Source organism: Ictalurus furcatus, chromosome 24 (assembly GCF_023375685.1).
Source record: "Ictalurus furcatus strain D&B chromosome 24, Billie_1.0, whole genome shotgun sequence".
Classification (NCBI taxonomy): domain Eukaryota; kingdom Metazoa; phylum Chordata; class Actinopteri; order Siluriformes; family Ictaluridae; genus Ictalurus; species Ictalurus furcatus.
This window is the reverse complement of record NC_071278.1, coordinates 9244218-9262552: the sequence shown is the minus strand read 5'-3', so window position 1 is coordinate 9262552 and position 18335 is coordinate 9244218. Positions and strand designations below refer to the sequence as shown.

The following is an 18335-nucleotide window of genomic DNA, read 5'->3' as shown; positions in this document are numbered from 1 at the left end:
TGTTGTTCTTCCGATCTCTGCGCAAAAATAACCTTTTTAAGGACTTTAAAAACACGTTGATTCGTTAATATGGTCATATTTATATTTAATATTCGACTCAAATATGTCCATATTAAATATAAATATTCTGTTTAGTCTATTTACAGCACAAAACATGAATTTCAGCATTTCAGACATATTGTGGTTGTGACATGAAACTCAATCAGTGGACTAAATACTGCTCTTCATCCAAGCCAATATCATGCAAGAGAAATGTGCTAAAATTCAAGTTGACATTGTTTTTCACTCCAACTCACCTCTGTTTCACTCAAAATCCACCCTAGGTCTGTAACCCTCACATAACCACTGAATAGCTCTTAAGTCTGTAGTAATGTCTGGGGTCTGAATGCTGATGTGCACAATATTGGTAGAGTTAGAGTTAGGGTTAAAGAGTTAATACCTCACTCCAAACACTTAACTCAACTCTGAATGTCACTTTGTGTTTTATTTAATAGGCTTCAATTACAGCGTAGGATAAGAATTCAAAATTAGAACCTAATTTGTACATATTTACGTCTCAGTGCATTACTTCTTCTGAAAAACTATGGATAAGCTTTCCATCCTTATTCCATTTTTCCCTAATATTCTGCCTGTTGGTAAGATGCTTAAGATATGAAATTTCGAGATGAAACATTGTATGACATGTTTGAAAGTGTTCAAGAAGTTTGTAATGACCATCAACTCAAACAAAGTGTGTTTAGAATTTTGTGCCAGTATCCTAGGCAAAAGAAACCTGAGCTTGAGTTACGGTGAATCATGTGCCACTGTACAATAACAACGTGTCAGCAATCAAGAAGAGCTTTAAAACACAAAGCTGAGGGTATTTAGAATACTAGTGTGGAGTTCCTGTGACCCTGTTTTCTTACATGATAAATTTGACTTCCAAGCGTGATGACAGGACAGAACGATGCTAATATTTGCAAGCACAATTGTGCAATTATTATTGCTCAATCGCAATCATTCGCCTGGTGTATTCTTTTTCACTTTTCATTTATGACGCATGATCCAGCCAAACCAGTGAATGCTGGCACACTGCACTGGTGCGTCTAAGAAGGTTAGCATAATTGCATAGATTGCGTGTTGTTGTTAACAGAGTAAAACAATAGCAATATTTCCCTGCATGAATTTGGCATGGGAAAGTTAGCAAACCTGGCAGGACTGTTTCATACCTGCATGTGTCCGGTCTCTTGGTCAATCTCAAATGTCATTAAGAATATCGTAAACTAATATATTAAACTCTTACCAAATAAACCAAGGGCTTGTATCATATAGTGCTAGTGCATGGAAATTGTAGTTATGACCAACTTCCAAGAAGGAGAAAATGAAACGTGCTAAAAAAAAAAAAAAAAAATGAGAAGGGAGAACCAGATGGAAATGTATGGACGTTTAATCATATTACAGACATTTTCCCCAAATTGTGAGTGAATGTGACACCTAATTTCCAAGAGAATACCCTGGCATTCCTACAGACCTACAGTCTTGAGCCTTCTTCAGTTCTTCATATGCAACTTTGTGGATTTTATCCCAAGTAGTCTAAAGTAATCAACATTTATTTTGTAGCTATGCCACAATATTGCCATCTCAAACTGAGCCCCATTATACAGTATATATCTAGAGAATAGATCCAAGAAAAGAATGAATATGAGGCTATAGCAGAGCCAAGGCATGAGTATTATGGATGGTATTGGTTTAATGGAAGTATGCTTGGGTCAGGGTTGTAACAAGCACAGGTTCATACAGACTGTCGACGTTCAAGGGTTTACAACTGGTCAAAATACCTCTGCACTCAAATACTGTGTGTTTGCACACCAACTCTGTATATTTGTCCAAGCCTAGCTATTGTGTGGTCTTGCGTCACATTTCTTAAAACCCACCACCACGAGTCAGGATTTGTATGTGTGTGTGTGTGTGGGCAAGTGTTCGTGCACCACTCCATAAAATCAACACATGCACAGGGTTTAAATAACAGCACTCATTGCCAGAAACAAAAACACACACATTTAATATCGTTTTAATAAATATATCCTCTCTAGTGTGTGACTGAACATACGCTGAAGTTATTCAGTATTATTTCTACTGCTCACATCCTGGCAAAAAAGCCTAAAAAAAATCCCAGTCCCCTGCTGTATATGTATACTTACAGCAGATGCTACATCTTTATTTAATATCCTTGTACTCTTACCAGCCAAGGCTTGAATTTCAAGTTGTTTGCCATAATGGAATAATCCTCTGGGAATTCTCACAATCTCCTCAGCTCTATTTGATGTAGATTTGTGAGAAGAACTTGGCAGAAAAGATGCCTGAATGATACGAGTAAGCTGTAAACTCTGGCAAACGTCTTCTCAAACGAAGTCTCCTGATCTAGATTCATTTGTTTGCCTGTCATAAATCATTATAAATATGATTCTAATAGACACTGCAGCTGTTCATACATTCACACTCTTACTCTGATTTATGGGCCCTTCATGAGTCTTCACTACCTGCCTATTTTATGTTAACAGACAATTTAAGATACAGAAATTAATCAAAAGATCCATTTGAAGTTATCTCTTTTAGGAAGTTAGCGTTACTAGGACACAACGTGCTACTTCTGCCACAGAAATGAGCTAACATTGAGTCTATGGACTGCATGATTTATTAAAATGGTTTAATGTGAGCCTCTGAACCATGTTGTGTCATTAATCTGCTGTTCTTTTTTCCCACATCCCTCCCAAATGTCCAACCACTCCTCTGCATACTGTATATACTGACAGTTTTGCTTACATAGGCTTACATATACAGCAACTTAGTTATTTTGGTATTTACACATGAAAAGTTATGCGTATTCAAAGGTTATGCAGCTGCATAAATTTATTTTCTGGGTGTGGCATTCAGATTATGAAAATAACCTGTGTGTAGCTCACACCTGGAGATCACGGTGGTTAAGTGGTTAGCACGTTTGCCTCGCACCTCCGGGGTTGGGGGTTCAATTCTCCATATTTTCCCTGTGCTTGAGGGTTTCCTCCCCCAGTTCAAAGGCATGCTTTGTAGACTGATCTGCATTTCTAAATTGTCTGTAGTGTGTGTATATGTGTGAATGTGTGTGTGATTGTGCCCTGCGATAGGTTGGCACCCCATTCAGGGTGTCCCCCGCCTTGTGCCCTGAGTCCCCTGGGATAGGCTTCAGGCTCCCCGCGTACCCTGTGTAGGATAAGCCTACAATTTAGACATAAGGACTTGCTTTTAAGCCCCCCCCCCCCCCCCCCAAAAAAAAATAATACAATGAACATAAACAGAAAACATAACATAACATAAAAACAAGAGACAACTATGTCTTTTAAAATGAAAATAAAAAGATAAATATTATGATATACGATTGAGAAGACAGCATGCATTGATATAAATATCTAATAGGAGCCTAGAGTATTGCTAACATTATACTGTAAGTGGGAACAGATAACAGTTTGTGGTTTCTCTACAGAAATAGAGACAGGTTTGGCCATCATGCTTGCAGTGATTATATCGATGGGCTCTGAACTTGTTCTAAACTTGTAAGAGCGAAAGAAAAGGAAGTGTACGTCCTTTCATTCTACTTAAAAAGTAGCTTTACTTGAGTCCTGATCTATGAAGCACTATGTGGTGCGTGACTTGGCTGCTACTTTGGAGACCTTTTGCAAGCATCGCTGTGGCTCTTCTTTGTTAGACAGTGCAAAAGCTAACCATACCGCTCCATTAATCTAAATAAGATGTCATGTTGTGATTGCTTTGCTTCCGTGTATAATATGATACTCATGTGTATTCTCCTATATTTGCTCCAGTGGAAAAAAAACATTGTTCGTGCTGACAGGATGTAGTGTAAACTCACTTTGGGACAGCCGAGGCGGCCAACAGTACATTCTAAGCAAACAATGAGTGAATATACTCATGAATTACTATCATTTACATTTGAAGGACAATTGTGCAATGTATTGTTACATGGTGGGCCTTTATGGGGGAGAGTTTTCCTATTTCTACTGGAACAAGATTCAAAACAGACAAAGGACAGAATACCATGTGATGCTTTGCAATTAATCTGTGCAAACGTCACATATATCCGGTGATCAAGCAATCCTAACAAATCACAATTCCTTTATTTTTCTAGAAACGTCAGATGGCATATTCCCTAGGGTTCTGTTGCGAAGGGTAGAGAATATTTGACACTATTTTCAGTTTGCATTAGCTCTAGTTTTCAGACTGGGACTTGGCCCCAGGGAGGTCTATGTTATTTCAGTGTGGCTTGTAGGCTTGTGAAGAATGGGGAGAGAGGGCTGGAAGACTATAAGCTGCACAGATGTTCTTGTCTTTGATGAGAGCTGTTAAAACAGCAGTGAGACATTAGAACAACTTATGATGGACTTGGACGTGAAGGAAGGAAGTCCTTTTTCTCTGGTCTACTTATCACAATTAAGCAGAAGCCGCAGCATTTTGATTGGAGATGAACTGGTGTGCATTTGTCTGTTTGGATGTATGCATGTGCGCTGCATAATGTCCTGGATTGAGCTTCTTATCAGCGCGAAGCAGTTACCACAGCCTAAACTGTTAGAAAATTAAATGTTGTGCATTTTATCTGCCTGGTTTTCTATGTGTGTGACCAGGAATTGGCCAGGCTGTGTATTGGAAGTTTTTTTTTTTTTTTTGGAATCCTGCTCATAAACGTTGCAAGGATTTTGAAGAATTCAGAAAGTCATAGATGTTCTCAAAAGGATTGTTTAAAATTTGTAGACAGTACATTGTCTTGTAAAATGGGGAAATATTGGCAGGTGCATTTTGCATAGTTGAACACTTGAGTGTTTTCTGACTTGCAATCAACAAGGATGTGGACCTCAGGATAAAGAAGGATCTCAGAAGAGTTTGGCAGAGGGTGCTTGGGGAAATCTCCAAACAAACAGCCCATTTGTATTCTTCTGCATTGCACACTATGACATCATGTCCTGGTCATTGTTTGAAGTGGACGGCTTTACAGTGATCAGGTAACCTGTGACCAGGAAACCTGCTGGATCGATTAAGTGTTAGGAATGGAAAAAAAGAAAAGAAAATAGAACTCCCGCTTGGTGGTTGCAATGACAACCACATAACCACAAGTTTGGCTCCTCGACCCCTCACATTGCATCACCACCCTCTTAGTGGATCACAACAGGACTTCGACACCACCAAAACGCAATCAAGTTTTCCCATTCCATGTCCAAGCCTCAACTGAAGTGAGATTTACAACACTCATTCGCTCTTGTCCATTCCTATTAAGAGGGGTGGATTTCAGGACACGATCGTGTGAGACTGAGCATATTTCATTTGGTGTTCCTTATTCCATGTTGGCTTGATTCTGCAATGTTGCTTCTTGACCCTGAGCATTCATGTTTTGAGAAAAAGGCCCCTCGTGAATGGCTAATAAGAGGGAATGAAAGTCATACCCAAGACACAGCTTTTAATGAGGGAGGTCAAAGAGGTTGAGAACCTCTTTGGCGCACTGCACTTTTTCAAATCATTTTTTCATTGTCATTTTTTCAAAGAACAAAAGCAACAAATTCTAGCATGCTAACATGAGAAGGCCACATCAAATCTGCTGTTTTAAGTACTCCATTAGTATTGCTGTATTAATGAATGAGCTGAGAAGTAGTTCTGAATGTGAGGACACAATGACTTTGTTACCGGAAGTGCAAGAATATTTTTCAGTGTTCAAGCAAACATATTAATCAGAAATATCAGAATGTTTATTTGTAGTATAAGACACGACCGACCAGTACCGACCAAAGCACATTTGGCACCTAAGCAGATTCACCACTTGCATGCAAATATGGCTAGGGTATCAGTGGTCCATGCTGTGTGAACTGCAGAGACGGATTGCAAGTAGTTTGCTTTTACAGCATTTAGCAGACGCTCTTAACTGTAACAACTTGCGTGAGTGGATTAATGTCGGAACATATACTCATGCTAATACCATCCATCTATCTATTTTCCATACGACTTATTCTACACAGGGTCAAGGGAGAGCCTGGAGCCTATCCCAGGGAACTCAGGCATGAGGCTGGGGACACACCCGGGATGCACACACATTCACACACTACGGATAATTTGGAAATGCCTATCAGCCTACAATGTATGTCTTTGGGCCGGGGAAGGAAACCGCAGAACCCGGAGGAAACCCCTGAAGTACGGGGAGAACATGCAAACTCCGCACACACAGGTTGGAGGCGGGATCCAACCCCCCCAACCCTGGAGATACAAAGGCAAACTTGCTAACTACCGTGTCCCCATGCTAGTACCAGTAGTCTAAGAATACCTTTTACATAGAAGGTAATGCAAGATTTGGCAAAGGAAACAGTACTTACATACTTTGAAGAGTCTGTAAAATGGTGCCTATGCCAAGAACATACCTTGTGTCTGATTTGAACACTAATCCCTTCATTGGACATACGACAGGCTCAGTAGTTGGAGCAGATTTAAATCCAAGTGGTTAGCATTCATTGTTAGTATTATAGTGGTATTAAGTGATATTTAGGCCTGTTTAATCTCTTTTGCCATTTTCTTTATTTGCCTCTCCTGCCACTTCTGTAACTTTTGTAGCATTTCTGTCTTTTTCAGACCAAAATGTGGTGCTCTGTGGCTGTCAGAGCCTAATCTTCACCGTGCTTTCACAGACAATTACAGTAATGAATAAAAAGACTACATTTTTCATAGGGCTTCTGGAGGACCCCAAAGCAACTGTGTATACCACTTGCTGAAAGAAATGGCCTTGCTTTTGTATTTACTTACATATATACCGTGTTATCGTCCTCCCAATGGTTTGGATAATCTATCCGCTTCATAATGCTGTGTGGTCTTAATGAACATATTTGGATGTTGTCTCACATGTACTCCTTTGCCATCTTCTCCACATCCCTCAGCACCACTGTTCAAAGCTCCTGATTTACATCTTCCACATGTTCTGCTCAGACCGTTCAGCCCCTGTACATACTGGCCCCACTTTATGTGTGTTCACTGTCACACAAACAGACGCAAGCTGTTGAACAGTGCTCACCTCGGCCATTGACACACTGTAACATGTGAACAGAGATCGGACAGTTTGCACATGCTGTGCGGAGACAGGCACATCAGGCCCCATGAGCTAGGATCAGCATTGTATTTGCTCAGCTCTCATACTTGACAGCACCTGTGATCGTCTTTGGTTGTTGGGTAGAGCTGGCACAATTGTAGACTTTTTTGGTATGAGTTAAATTACTCAACTATGGTTTAAATGATGGACTTTGTTTATTATATCATCAGCCATGTGGTTTTTTTCTTTCTTTTACCAAGTGCAAGTTTTTCCATATTTTCAGGCAGCGTTGAACATTTCCACTGAAACTAAAAGGAGTTCTACTGTATGTTACAACTGTACTCCCGAAAAATCAGCGTTCAACCAAAATTCATTCAGTACTCTGTGTGATATACCTTTGAGTGTAATTTTATCTAATTTATATACATTGTTCGATGCTCATTATATACATTACATCCAAAAGTCTGAGACCACATTGAAAATCTGGGATTTTTTTCTTCTTTTTAAACAGAAGGTTTTAGAATGGTGAAATATTTCAAATAAAGAATGTAAATGTTGAATATCTTGAATATTTACTATTGAAGATCCTGCATTAGGGGTGCTTTGGGGGTTTCCTCCTGGTACTCCGGTTTCCTCCCCCAGTCCAAAGACATGTGCTGTAGGCTAATTGGCATCTCTAAATTGGCAGTAGTGTGTGAATGGTTGTGTGCGATTGTGCCCTGAGATGGATTGGCACCCCATCCAGTGTTTTCCCCTTTCTTGCACCCTGAGTCCCCTGGGATAGGCTCCTCTCGACCCTGTGTAGGATAAGCGGTATGGAAAATTGATGGATGGTTGTATGGATTCTGCATTATTTCTAGGTTCCTATTTAACTGTAAGCAAATGTGTGATATTGACCATGTTAATTGCTTTGTCTAAAAAATCAAAAAATTTTCCTCATGCCTAATCTCTTCTATTGAAGCACATGTTCGGATGACATTCTGATAAATTTGAACGAAAATGGATCGTAAGGTTTTTCACAAAACTTGTGGAGTCCGTGCCAGCTCCAGTGCACACTGTCATTAAAGCAAAATGGGACATACCAAATACTAAGAGATTATTAAATTCATGTAATTATTTCAAGGTTTCTACTTTTTACTCAAGTTGTTGTCAGTAATATAATTTGTAATTAAAATTGTTGGATTCAATTAGAAAAGACAGCATAATAGAAACATTTTCACTAGTGTTCTCAGACCTTTGAACCCCACTGTACTGTACGTACATGCGGAGAAGTACACAAAGAACAATCATCCATTTAAAGATGTAGTGCAATTGATTGATGATACAGAGCTCATAAATCCTTTTTGTGTTTGTTTTTTTTGTTTTGTTTTTTGTTATATCATAGTAATCATTAATACTTTGATATGGTATATGGTTACTATAGTTTAAACAATAATTCTATTATTTAAAAAAGGATTACACTTTTATGAGCTATACATCAATTGTATTGTATGCATCATCGTTATCCATATACAAGCACGAATATTATAATATAGCAATATAGCTGTGCCAAACGTGAGTGTAGAGATACAGTAAGTGTACACATTTGCACTGATTTCAGTTTTCTAAACTTGAAAGATAAAAATTTATATCAGAAAAAGTCTTACGGCTCCATTTTTTTTACTTGCGTGGCACAAAATAGTTTTGTACAAATGTCTTCAGCAAGAGTGAACAAATCCCATCGTATTTTTCCCCCAAAAAGGCGATAAGTGATGTGTAAATAATATATAGCTGTAATGACTACTTTGCATTTAGAAAAAAGAAGTGTGTTGTGTTGCACTCGAGCCAGCTCTCCTTCCTCTCTCCTTCTGCTTTATTTACATGAAACATAAACCTTTAGTATGAAGAATTATAATGGGTTCATGTGTCCAATGTTTCGGATCCTGCATTTCACTGTGCCATCGTTTCCACTACCTGAGTGTCTTCTCTCCTGCTTTCAGATTGTCCTTAAAGAGCCACAGTGGGACAGCAGGCAGGCAGAGCAGTCTGGTGATCCATGGAGCAGACTTCAGCACCAAAGACATGGACAATGACAACTGCATGTGCAAGTGCGCTCTGATGTTGACTGGAGGTAAGAGACAGGAATCTCATTCTTGTGATTATATCTATATTATATGTGAACAAAATGAGTCCTATAAAAGCCAATCAAACATTTGTATAGCATTTGCAGCATCATTTCAATTATTAACACTGTATCTTAGTTTACACTCACACATTAGTCCCCTCAAGGTGCTCAATATGATTCCCTACCTCACTATATTCTGGACCAAGCCACAGATTTCCCGTCTCCTGTATTGTTCTAGTCTATGCGTGGCAAATCGCTTCAATGGTACATGGCCAAAGTCAATGTTACTAGTTGGCTTTAGACGTCTTGCTGTCGCTGTAGTGTCTACTCCAGGAGTTGACTACTTTAAGCTTTCCAAAAAGCTTATTGTCCCTATGTTCACAGATTGTTTTTTTTTCACGTTGGACTGACAAAAACTGGTGTGGCATATGCTGATAGTTGTGGCCAGCTCAGTGAAAAATATGCACTCACAACATTCATTTTATTAGGTACACCTGAACATTTATGCAGTTATCCAATCAGTCATTCATGCAGCAGTGTAATTTATAAAATCATACAGATACGGGTCAAGAACTTCAGTTAATGTTTGCATAAAACATCAGACAAGTGATAAATGTGATCTCTGTGACTTTGACCTGATTGTTGGCATGGTCGTTGGTGCCAGATGGACTGGTCTGAGCATTTCAGAAACTTCTGTTCTCCTGGGATTTTCACCCTCAAAATCTCTGGAGTTTTCATAGACAGGTGAAAAAAGCAAAAAACATTCAGCTCTGTGACTGGAAGCACCTTGTTGATGAGAGAGGTCAAAGGAGAATTGCCAGACTGGTCTGAACTCACAGTGATGCAATGGTAGCTCAAATAACCAGTCTTTACAACTGTGGTGAGCAGAATGGCATCTCAGAATGCACGCTGAGTTGGATGGGCTACAACAGCAGAAGGCCACTTTGTTTTCCACTCCTGTCAGCCACCAGGAACAAGCTCACCATAACTGGACAGTTGAAAATTGGAGAAATATCGCCTGGTCTAAATATAAATAAATATATATTTATTTTATATATATATATATATATATATATATATATATATATATATATATATATATATAACAAAGTCACTAAGATCACATTTTCCCCAATTCAGATGTTCAATGTGAACATTAACTGAAGCTCTTGACCTGCATTTGCTTCTGCATTGCACTGCTGCCACATGATAACTGATAACTATCTATATATCTACTGTATCTATCTATCTATCTATCTATAGTACTCACTTTTGTTGCCAGCGGTTTAGACATTAATGGCTGTGTGTTGAGTTATTTTGAGGGGACAGCAAATTTACACTGTTACACAAGCTGTACACTCACTAGTTTACATTGTAGCAAAGTGTCATTTCTTCAGTGTTGTCACATTAAAATATATAATCAAATATGTACAAAAATGTGAGGGGTGTACTCACTTTTGTGAGATGCTATATATATATATATATATATATATATATATATATATATATATATATATATATATATTCATTCTATTTTCCTCTGAATAGTAAGCATGGCACACAGAAATGTTGTAACTCTTACAGTTCTGTTCTCTGTCCTTTTCTGTGATTTGTACTTTGATTGGACAGTGTGTACACGGTCTATCTACATTTAGATTCTCCAAAGGAATTTTTGGGGGAAATGAATGAATTGAGAGTAAATAATCCGCCTTATTCATGTCCATTATACCCATAAGTGTATTTCAGTTACTACTGAGAATGTCTTACAGATGTGTCCGTGAAACAGGTTGAAAAATACAGTATCCGCCCATATGAATGAAACCTAAGTGGTGCTACAGCCTGGGCTAAAAAGAAATCAGCTTCTTGATATCATTGTGTATTTCTTCTTACAACCACTGGTGGTGCTGTTGCACTTGGTTCTACAAAGCTCCAAAATAATCTGTCATAAGACATTCATTAATAGCAAATAATTTGATGTGGATGTAAAAACTGAAACCTGTTCTTGATATCTTGTTGCGTTTGAAAGACAGGGGCCAGCCACCTTTAAACAGTATGCCTGCGAGCTTCCGGATAAGATAGAACTAAGTTAAAACCAATTACTTATAGTCTTGTTAAATCTACTGAGTGTCCTAAATATTGTAACACAAAAGGCATGTTGCAGTATATTTAACCTCCACTCTGCATGCACCTCAGCACAGTGGATGTTCCCAGTCACACAGTGCAGTCCTCTCAGCTAAACAGCCAAAGGACCACCACTTGCTGGCAAAGCAGGTGTGTAATGCTTGGAGTGTGGAGTAATCAGGTCTTTGTGGACCTCCACATGCTGTGAAGAGTCAGTCAACATGAGCCAAGACCCAAGGATTTCTATGAATACTTCTATGAACTCTTTACTCTCTTCCTGTGAAGAGACTTTCTTGTCCCAAAGGAAGCACTTGGTTTTCAGATAGCTGGGATACATCATTAAGCAGAACATGACAGCACAGGACCTGAGAGAGGTCCTGTCATCCCAGATCCTTTTATGAGCCAGTCAAGTGCAAAATTTTCAAAATACAAGTGCAGCCAAGTGCAAACTTTTTTTTTCACGAACTAGCCAAGTACAAGTGCATTTAAAAGGCTTTGTCGCTGCATATTGAATAACACGATCAGGCATGTTGAGTTTACGTGTCATGAGAACTAGACAGAGAGATTCAAGAATAGACCAGGGTCTACTACTATACTGGAAGTTATTATATACGTTAAGCTCCTTTCAAGTTAATAGCAACTTATTTCACTAGAAGTTGGTTATGACGGGTAAAATCAGATCTAGGAATCAGCCCATTTAGAGAGAGAGAGAGAGAGAGAGAGAGAGAGAGAGAGAGTGTTATTTATTTATTTATTTTGCAATCTCATCGGCATACATTTACTGATAATGATGGGCAATTGTGTCATCAGACTTTTCGCTTTATTGTGCTAATGTATTAAACCTTTTGCTTCATAAGGGCTCAGTGCATCACAGGATAAAAAACCACCAAGATGTCATCCACTTAGTCAGTAATGTATCAGTTTCTATGTTTAGTCCTTGAGCCCTCCCAATAATTACCTGGGACATGTACAAAGTCTTGTCCTGGTAAATAATTTGAAATCAATGCTAAAATGGTAACACTGACACTTATATACCGTTAAAGTGTTTCTCGCGATACAGTTTTATTCTAATCAGTGTAGCTGAAAGTATCGCAGCGGCAATAACGAACATACAAAACTCAATATTTATTCATTTATTCCAGGCAGGAAATAGACAATAGACAATAGAAGTTCTTGAAGCATTTAACTATAATGGAATTGTAATGAATGAAACCATTTAAAATATAACATTGTTAAGTAAGGAATAAAAAACAACAACAACAGAGCATGCTGTTATAAGAAAATAATCAACAACAGGGTGGTGTGATCACCTCGAAGTTGATTATTTTTCAATAACAGCACATCTTGCGGTGTGTTATTCTTCTTTTTAGACTACAGCAATTTGCCAATAGTTGCAGTTTTTAATTCTTTATCAAAACAACACACCAATCATTTAAACATTTATAGTTATATTTAATGTTGGATAACTTTCATGAAACAGGTTAGTTCTTGTCATCACATATGTCGTGGCACGTATAAACAGCCATCCCCTTACCGCCCTTTCTCTCTCTGAAAGCTAAAACTTAGCTTGTTATGTTGCAAAGATAGCAGAAACTCCACTGTCGAGGTGGTTGTGTGACTTGGACTTGACTTAGATTCCAGTCACAAATTTGCTGACTTTTGATTGGACTTGGCATAATTAAAGAATACTTGTGACTCGACTTTGACTTTGACATCAGTGACTTGTGACTCGAGCCCTTTGATTTGGAAAGGAATGATACAGTCTCAAAAGCAAAGATTGAAACATTATACATTTAAAAGTGGGCAGTTAATCAACTGTTCTTTTTCTCATCAAACAGCTCATTTTCAGCAAATCAGCATCAATCTTCTTTTCCAAGGTCAATATTCAATCAGTCAGACACTAGACAACGACAACGTTGAAAGACTGCTCATTCCCCAATGACAGACACTATGGCTTGTGACTTATATAACTTTGCTCAAGGGCCCAACAGTGGCAGCTTGGCAGTGCTGTGGCTTGAACCCCTGACCTTCCGATCAGTAACCCCAAGCCTTACCTGCTCCCAAGCCTTACCTGCTCCCAAGCCTTACCTGCTCCCAAGCCTTACCTGCTCCCAAGCCTTACCTGCTCCCAAGCCTTACCTGCTCCCAAGCCTTACCTGCTCCCAAGCCTTACCTGCCCCAAGCCACTGCTGCCCCCAAGTTTTAATTCTGTAATGTACTACTAATTTGATAAGAATACATCTGGCACTACTGTCAGAGCTGCTGTTAAGGAAATTTCTTCTGATTAATCATATTTGAGAATTCATCAGCTCTGTGGAATCAATTCAAATTACATGGTATTGATAATCATTGTTGATCTTTAGTACTGGAATACATTGCAGGGACATGTTGGTATATTTGATTTGCTTGTGTGCTTCACTGTACACTATACTTATATTCAGTGGTATGCAATGCCCTATTGCCTCATTTATTTATTTATGTGCAACTGAATTAGTATAGACAGAAAGCTTTGGCCTTAACCATGACCACAACCATGATGCAATCTGATACCTGAAATGTATGACCATGGTAACAAGGAATATTAACCTCCAGGCAGTGACCTCAGTCAGATTGGTCCATGGCAATAAAAGGGCAGCATGCTTGGGTCTTGGAAGTCAGGCAAAATGTCACAGATGAAAGTAGCATTTGAGCTCACGAAGAGGTGCCAAGTTCTCTCACAGAAGTGATGCATGCCACAAGGGACATTCTGTGGGTCAGTTCTGCAAGAGAAATGTGTGTGTGTGTGTGTGTGTGTGTGTGTGTGTGTGTGCGTGTGTTTGTTTGTATATGTGTGTGTCCTGAGTGTGACCGCGGCAACATAGTTGAGTTTAATGGACTGTAATGTGACACAGATGAAAGGCTTTCGGGACAGAACTGTACCCCTCATGGCTACAAGCAAACAACTTAGTGAGCGGAAACTATTAAGAAAAAACAAGGACAGCAAAAGTGCAGAGATTTTTTATTTTATCTCATCATATTCAGGAATTCAGAAAAGATTTCTATCAGCTGTTTTATCCAGGCAGTTTGTTTTTTTGTTTTTTCTCTTGATACTTGTGCATGATATTCTTAGTGCATAGTCATTATGGTTTGAAGTGTTGTCTTTGCCCATCACATACTTCTGTAATTATCATAAGTGCAAGCTGTCAGTGTCAAAGGCTGTAGAATGTAGAAATATTCATCACAGAAAAGTACTGTAAAATCGCATTCCCGTGTTGCATGCAAATAAAACATGCAGTCCAGCACTCCTGGCTTAGCTATTATTTATTTATTTATTTATTACCACATTCATTCATTCATTCATTTGCTTGGTGAAAAACACCTCCTACATCCACGCAGCTTTTCCAAGTAACTCTTTTCACTTTCCATATTTTGTTTTTATCATATTTTCTTGTAAACAGTTTCAGCTCTTTCTTATATCCTACTACTGTATTTAAACCCTGTATTGTCCTCCTCATGCTTGCACAGGCCTGCATTGTTCTTCTGTACTTATATGCTGTGTTTCTCAATTATTGGTTCCTTGTTTTTAATCCAGGGGCACGGTGGTTAGCACTCTTGCCTCGTACCTCCGTGGTCCCACCTCCGTCCTGTGTGCACTGAGCATGCATGTTCTCCCCACGCTTCAGTGGTTTACTCCAGGTACTCTGGTTTCCTCCCCCAATCCAAAGATATGCGTTGTAGACTTATTGACATTTCCAGTTGTGTGTCCCCCGCCTTGTGGCCCGAGATCCCTGGGATAGGCTCCAGGCTCCCGTGCGACCCTGTGTAGGATAAACAGTCTGGAAAATGGATGGATGGATGGATGGATGGATGTTTTTAATCTAGCTTCCCAGTTTACCGAGTCTAGTGTTTTTCTTTCTGGTTTTGATTTTAGCATGTTCCGTAGAAGGGAAAAAATCTAAAAAGAGACCTTATTTTATTCTCTGTAACTTCTCTTAGACAGGAAATCAAATGGAAATAAAAGAGAGACATCTCCTGAAGGCTTTTGTCTTTCAGCTTTTCGCCTGAGACCCCATTAATCTCACATAGTCTCCTCTTGGGTCTCAGTGGAGATCTCAACACACTATTGTGTTAATGATGTATCACGTTCATTCAAATGTACTACCAAGCTTACTTCAAGCATACTAATGTGCAGTATGTTTGGACTGATGTACAGGGGTTTTTTTTTAATATTCTATCATGTCTAAGTATATTTGCAGAGAAGTAGACTATTCTTTTTTTTTTTTTAGTTTAAGTACTTGGATAAATGTACACTAGTATACTTTTCTTATGCTAGCTTTTGCAAGTATACTAGGTGCCAAGTATTCTACAGGGTGTCCCAAAAGTCTCCATAGACAGGGGACTGTGTTTTCCAGCACCACGTCGGTTGTGTCTTCATCAGTGGACGTCCACTTCTTCTCGGTCGGTCCGCAACACTTCATGTCTTTTTGAATTTGTTAATAAGTTTAGTAACGGTGTCGTGTGTGATGTGCTCGCCATGTTTCCTGTTAAAGTCCATCGCAACCTTTGCGACAGCTTCCCGATCCGGCCGTGAGAACGATTTCAATACGTTCTTCTTGTATCAAAGATCTATCTGAAAAAAATAAACATATAAACTAAGTATGAAACATTTTGGAAGACATTTTGCTAAACAAACAAACAAACAAACAAACAAAACGTGTTAAATTCCCCTATGTATGGAAACTTTTGTAGTTGTAGTTGTATTAATACAGGTATAAAAAGTATTTTATTATGCTAAATCTACTCAAGTCTCAGGTCGACTTATGTAATGTTTAAATTTTAAATTATTTATGTTTTTTTGAGTAAGTTTTAATCCTGTAATGTACTACTAATATGAAAAGAGTACATTTTTATAGAGCATTTTAAATAATGAAAATATTTGGAGAAGAGAGTTGAATTCTGTTTTGCTCAAACATTAACTTTATTTTACCTTGATTTCACCGTGTGTTTTTCAACACTTGAAAATAACTCAATAAACTGAATAAACTAAAACTCAGTCTAACTACTGAATAATAAAATAAACATCGATTAACAATTTCTCAGGTGATGCAGTGGTAATGCAGTTGCCTTGTGTTCAAATCCTGCAGATGCTAGTTGTGGCTTTTCTTTCTGTTTGAACTCTTTTAAGCTCAGAAAAATATCTTTTTTTTTCTCACTCGTTTTTTTTTTCCTAGGGAATTTTTGAAGAAACATTTGTGACAAAGTTTATACCAAAGTTTGTATAATGAAATATGAGAGAATCTCCTGAGATACCAACAAAGAAACTTTAAAGCAAAAAAACTTTCATCAGGCGTTTTCTTATCACTGAGTAGGGATTACTCTGTGCTAATTTCATTTGCTTGCTTCATGGTCTTGGTGCTTGAGTGTGGTGATGACCCTAGAAAAAGCCTAAATAAAACTGTGGGAGGAACCACAGTGCTGTTCAGAGTCTCTCTCATTGTAAAAACAATAAACATTTAAATAATGAACTAATAAAGACATTACGTTACATGCAGAATTTCCTGTATACTGTTAAATCTACAGTGTTATGATTTAGTAATGGAGGATTTCTTGCGCCAATGAAAAAACAAGCATTATTGATCTATATTGTAATACAGAATATTGATCTATATTAACTGCATTTCATTTACTGATTCTGACTTTTGTATCTTTTAATCTTCAGGATGGTGGTTTGATGCCTGTGGCCCATCGAACCTGAACGGGATGTACTACACCCAGGGACAACATGTTGGTAAACTCAATGGCATCAAGTGGCACTATTTCAAAGGGCCAAGTTATTCTCTCCGTGCAACTGCCATGATGATCCGACCTCTGGACTTTTCATAGACCTTCCCACTGTGTAGGTGGGAACATCGTTAAAAATGGCTACATTTGAAGTGATGATTCATTATAACGGGACACCTTATAAGTGGTTTGGTACGCCACATGTACTGTATGATACATGGATTGTGTGACACTCATTTGCAATAATCCACCTTTTATGGGAAAAAAGGGCTTCAGAGAAGAGAAGCAGCTTCTATTATTATCACAGGAGATGATGAATTCTCTGGGGAATTACGAGAGCATTCTTGGCTGGCTTTTATTTTTATATATCAGAGATACGAACTCGAGTGCCATTGTTGGGTCACTGTCAGCTGCTGAGGTGGGCAAATCACCTTTGATAGGAACAGACTGGATGATACTGCACACGTATAAGCCTGTGGCTCATTTGGTACCCGAATAAACTTGCAGCAGCTGGAAAGATTTGCGAAAACCAAAAGTGAGCCATTGACTTGAAGTTTTTGTACAAACAGTGTTGTTACCACTGACCCATATTACATTGTATTATTACATGCTTTGTACCGACACACGTTTTTTTTGTACATGATTCTTGTCAAAACTGAGAAACCTAACGTACAGCTTACAAAAGTTAAATAATGTATAATGTGAAAGAAATGTTTGATATGGAATGTGGTTTGGCTGGTGGTACTTTTGTTAGATTGTGTTTATTTCAGAGTCCTGTTTTTATTATTACTGGCTATTCTATTAATATGGGCTATTATTACTTTGATGACCTTTAGCTGCATTATTGCTAGCAGTCACAATTAGAATACAGGCCAGGGTTCACGTGTACAATACGAACTCTTATCCAAGTTAGAATCCAGTTAGCTGAATGTATGTAAGAATGTATGTAAAAAGGTTTCTCTGCTGTACATGTACACCTTGTTTAATTAATCATTAATCCCATTGTGAATAAAAATCAAACGTGGTAGAGAAGGAAAGCCAAAATTCTTGACGTGCAGGCACAGTCCAGGGCCAGGAGATGAGAAACATGACTTTGAGCTCGAGCATCACGGTACGAAATGGTATGCCTTACCCTTTTTTTCACTCAGAATAGCAAAGATTAATTATACTATCCATTATTTTTACACACATGAACCACTTTCTATGTTTCCTGTATTTTTAGTCATTGTTTCACATAACTGAGCTTAAATATGGATACAGTGC

General features: G+C 38.4%; 1 protein-coding gene across 2 annotated transcripts in view; it reads left to right on the top strand.

The window, feature by feature from the left end:
* angpt1 (angiopoietin 1) overlaps positions 1-18109 on the top strand; it is a 62543-nt gene extending 44434 nt beyond the window's left edge. For both annotated transcript variants that reach the window (XM_053612479.1, XM_053612478.1), the window contains exons 8-9: positions 9067-9197; positions 17011-18109. In XM_053612479.1, the coding sequence (XP_053468454.1) occupies positions 9067-9197; positions 17011-17174 (295 nt within the window). In that variant the 3' untranslated portion in view covers positions 17175-18109. The remainder of the gene's footprint in view (positions 1-9066; positions 9198-17010) is intronic.
* Positions 18110-18335: the final 226 nt, after the last annotated feature.